This window comes from Limulus polyphemus, unplaced genomic scaffold (genome assembly GCF_000517525.1).
Source record: "Limulus polyphemus unplaced genomic scaffold, Limulus_polyphemus-2.1.2 Scaffold12754, whole genome shotgun sequence".
NCBI lineage: Eukaryota > Metazoa > Arthropoda > Merostomata > Xiphosura > Limulidae > Limulus > Limulus polyphemus.
Window position 1 is genome coordinate 2,855 of NW_013678364.1, and position 4,240 is coordinate 7,094.

At 30.4% G+C, this 4,240-nt stretch overlaps 1 protein-coding gene across 1 annotated transcript; it reads right to left on the reverse strand.

Moving 5' to 3' along the window:
• Window positions 1–261: 261 nt before the first annotated feature.
• Window positions 262–4,021, reverse strand: LOC106477084 (copper-transporting ATPase 1-like; the record flags this gene model as incomplete). Its single annotated transcript, XM_013937684.2, has 3 exons — window positions 262–444; window positions 947–1,135; window positions 3,881–4,021. Coding segments are annotated over 3 exons (513 nt in total), but the record flags the coding sequence as incomplete, so codon positions are not given.
• Window positions 4,022–4,240: the final 219 nt, after the last annotated feature.

The window sequence follows — 4,240 nt, forward strand, 5'->3', positions numbered from 1 at the left end:
ATTTCTTTAAACACTAGATGGTATGGTCTAAGTGACAACACTACATAAATCTCGAAGAAAGCAGTAAAAATAAAGTTAAAATGTCATCATATAAAAACAATTATGTGCATAAAATTTCTCTACTTTTGAGCAAACCACAAGGTATAGATGATTAATGTCTGAAATGTTGCCATATATAATATTTTAATGATAGTTTCAACTAGAAAACACTTTTCTCTTTTATAAAGAATAAAAACGTTTTGGTAGCTACAAGTTACTCACATCTTTCACAAATTTAGTTATTGCCACAGCTATAGGGTGTTCGCTGTTTGTCTCAGCTGTACCAACCAAAGCAAGCAATTTTGGTAAAGGGCATACTTTTTCTTCCACAAATATACAAATACGTGTCATCACAGGCACACCATTAGTGATTGTCCCAGTTTTGTCAAAAACTACACTTTTCACCTGTACAAGAAAAAAAATTCAAGTTTAAAAGTACATAATCACAAGGCCTTAAAAGTAATTAATTCTAAAATTGGAGTTAGGATCATTGATGTTGCAACTTGCTGCCAAGTTTAGTGCTTTGAAAATATATAATTGTTATGTTCAATGTATGTTAATCATTAAATAAATACTTTAACCTTGGTGAATTATGCATTCAAACAACTGTTTATAACTTCTTAATTACAATGATTATCAAAATAATATTATATAGCAGTGGCTCAGTTGACTATAAACTCAGCTGCTTAATTATGATTAGCTTAAAAATTAAAACAGGAAAAATAATTATATAATGTCCTCTTTTTCTTAGTTTAAGGAATAAAACTGCAAGAAAAGACCACAATGAGATTGCCTGAAACCAGGTAAGTCATGTAAGTTTACAAATCTTAAGAAAATATTATTTTTCAATTTTTAAATAAATATATTCTCATTGCAAGGTAAAAAAATTATATATGTAAAAGTATACCTTGTGCAACACTTCTAGTGGCTCAGCACCTTTGATAAGAATACCATTTAGAGCACCCACTCCAGTTCCCACCATCACTGCCGTGGGTGTGGCCAGGCCTAGAGAGCATGGGCAAGCTATAGATAACACTGTAAGAGCACACTGGAAAGCAAACTGGAAGATAATTTCAGAATCTGTCATTTGTGTGTGCTGAAAAAACAAAAGAAAACCATGTTACTTATCTCAAAAATCTAGAGGAAAAATGAATAGGTGTACATTTATACAGAAATGGTTATACAAGAGCAGTGTATGAAACCAAGTTAAATTTAGAGCTAACAATACAGAAGCACGTGCACTCATGTTATCGTATCCAATAATATAAAACTGACCTTTAGTATTTACAAAGTAACTTGTCTTGGCTGTGTTTTATTTGTAAAATATAGTCACATTTCAATTATTATACATTATAGATGTATATAGATTATTGTTGTTTAGAAATAAGTTATTAAACTTCTTTTGCTTAAAACATAAAACAGTAAATAAAGAAGTAAAGCAAACAATTATCTCTTCTAGTTACGATCTTTGTACTCGGTTGCTGCTTGTCGTAGCTTGGTAAGCCTCAAGACATTTCACACATGGAGGATGTGAAACAAAATAATTTTTCTAAGGTTTTATACATATATACATTTGAATAACCAAAAATTATAAATTACTATATCCATACCATAGAATTCCATTATAATTTATCAAGTTTCGTACCTAAGCTGTATTTGGTTCTAAAAAATATGAAATTTCGAAAAGGCTAAAACTCAACTTACCAGCAAGAAGGTTTGTCTCAAAAGAAAGAGATGATGTCATTATATTTGAAAATGGCTGTAAAAGCTACTAGGGGGACATTCTGAGCTTTCGATTGGTTATTCTCATGTCATATACAGAAGCAAGTGTATATAAGGGACCATTTTCAAAAATGGAAAGAAGTGAGTGGGGCCACTGTGTTTGATTTAGTACATGAGCGATATCTCAGCAAATAGAAGAGATAAGAGGTTCTTATTTTATATCCTAGCTTGTCAATATTGGTAATTTAAGTTCCTAATTTGTACAAAACTATAGACTTTATATTTTGACATCACAAACATCTAATCTGAATAAGTGCTACATTCATCATACCACATGGCACACAAAAATCAATGTTCAGGTGTATTTTTTTTAAACATTTACTTTTAAATTAAAAAATTAAATAATATATAATATGAAAATTTGAATTATAATCTACAGTTTGATACCAAACTTAATGACATAAGTTCATAAAATAGTAGTTCAATAAAATTTTGAATCCGAGTCAACAAACACAATGACATGGCCTTTGACCTGTGACCCATCTGGAAAAGGTTAAGAGGCACATGATGATAGTCATATTTTCCAATTTAAGTGCTTCCTATCTAGCTAGATCTTTTTTTCTTTTTGAGAGAATAAATAATGAATATCAACTTGCAACTTTTTTTTTATTAAGGCAAACTTACTCAAAGCAACACTAGTTACATTTGTAGCTCATAAAAAGTAAAGACTGTATTAAGTTAACGCCCACAAGACCATGTCCTCAGAATCATGAAATGTGTACATACTATCATAGCAAAGTGGCACCATCAGAAGTATTACTAGCTAATGTGCCGTGTGTGAATTCAGTTGGTGTGTATCTGAACCTGAACAAGGTTGTTTGAGTTATGCCAAAGCTACTAATGGCATTATAATGTTAATCCTACTTGTTGGTGGATACTAGCCCAATAGTTGGCGGTAGGTGCTGCTGGTCAGTTGTCTTTAAAATTAGGGTCAGTGTCAGATAGCCTTAGTAGCTTTGCCATAACTCAAAAAGAAATAAATAAATTTAATTCCTTCCTCGTTGAAAGGAAGAGAATAATTAGTTGGAAACTAATGGTCAGTCCATTCTGACTCAAAGTTGACAAAAACTTGAATTAATTGAAATATAATAATGAGAAATCATAATGGGAATATTCTGATTACTTTCATAGTTGAAGTGATTGAAAATTAAAATAATCAGAAACACCAATTTTGATTAGTTGATTATTTTCATGGCATTAATCATAATTTTTATTAACTGATAGTTTTACATAACACTAACCAATTACACTGATTAATCACCAGCCCTATCCATTGTGCACGTTCAAATGACATATTCTTAGTTACTAAAAACATGCAACAGCAATGCCTTTTAGGTCCTCTTGAACATAACCTACAATGTCTACAACATATATTAATGGATACACTGGGCCCAAGACCACAGCGTGTATAATTTGCACATGACCACACAATCATAGACTAGCTGCATAATAACAGTCTGAGTTTCTATATTCAGTAAAGTTAAATCTAGGTCAGCGTTACTAGATTTACAACTTTTTATTTAATTATGACTTTAACAGTTTGAAAGTGTTTGTTATTTCATATACAAAAAAAGTGTTAAATTTCATTAAATAAATCTTATATTTTTTATGTTATTGTTTTAAGCTGTTTTTACTTTAGGTAAGGATTACATAATTTTGAATTTTGCTGCATAATCAATACATAATTTTTACTTTTTTTATTCACAATTATTGCATATTCAGTAATTTTATGTTACTTCATTTCAAACTGTTGGCTGCATAATATAATTTTTTTTGCCATATAAAAATTGGGGCCCTGAGTATATGATAATGTTTGTGTCAATGTTTTTATTATAACAACCATAACAGTTGAATATCATAAACAAGACATTTTTTTCAAATCAAAAACACACTGCTATCGAAAGAATATAATTAACAATAACACAAATTATTTAGTGGTCAAGAGTAAATAAAATCTACTATAAATTTTAGTGGCATTAAAATCAAGCATGAAAAGATCGTTAGTGCTTTATACTTAATACGAAACTAAAGGATAAACAGAAAGGTATGATAAACTTACATCTTTTTTGTGAAATTTTCTGATGATTTCTACACTGTTATACCCAACAATAACCCACGACAACAGCGTGAAAACAGCCACTGCCACCACAGATGGTACAAAGTAACCAGCTATCTTGTCTGCCAATTGCTGAATTGGAGCCTTAAAAAAAAATATATATAAAGGTTTGAAAAATTTTGGAAACATTTTTTAAAAATCATATTGGGAAAACTGATCAATACAGACACACACAGTTTGTTGCATGTGAAAGAAAAATGTTTAAGTATATTGAAGCACTGATAGATGTTATTAATGTGTTACTTCTGAAGGATGGTGCTCCTTCAGACTGGAGCCTTAGCATTTGCAACATATGTGATGAAA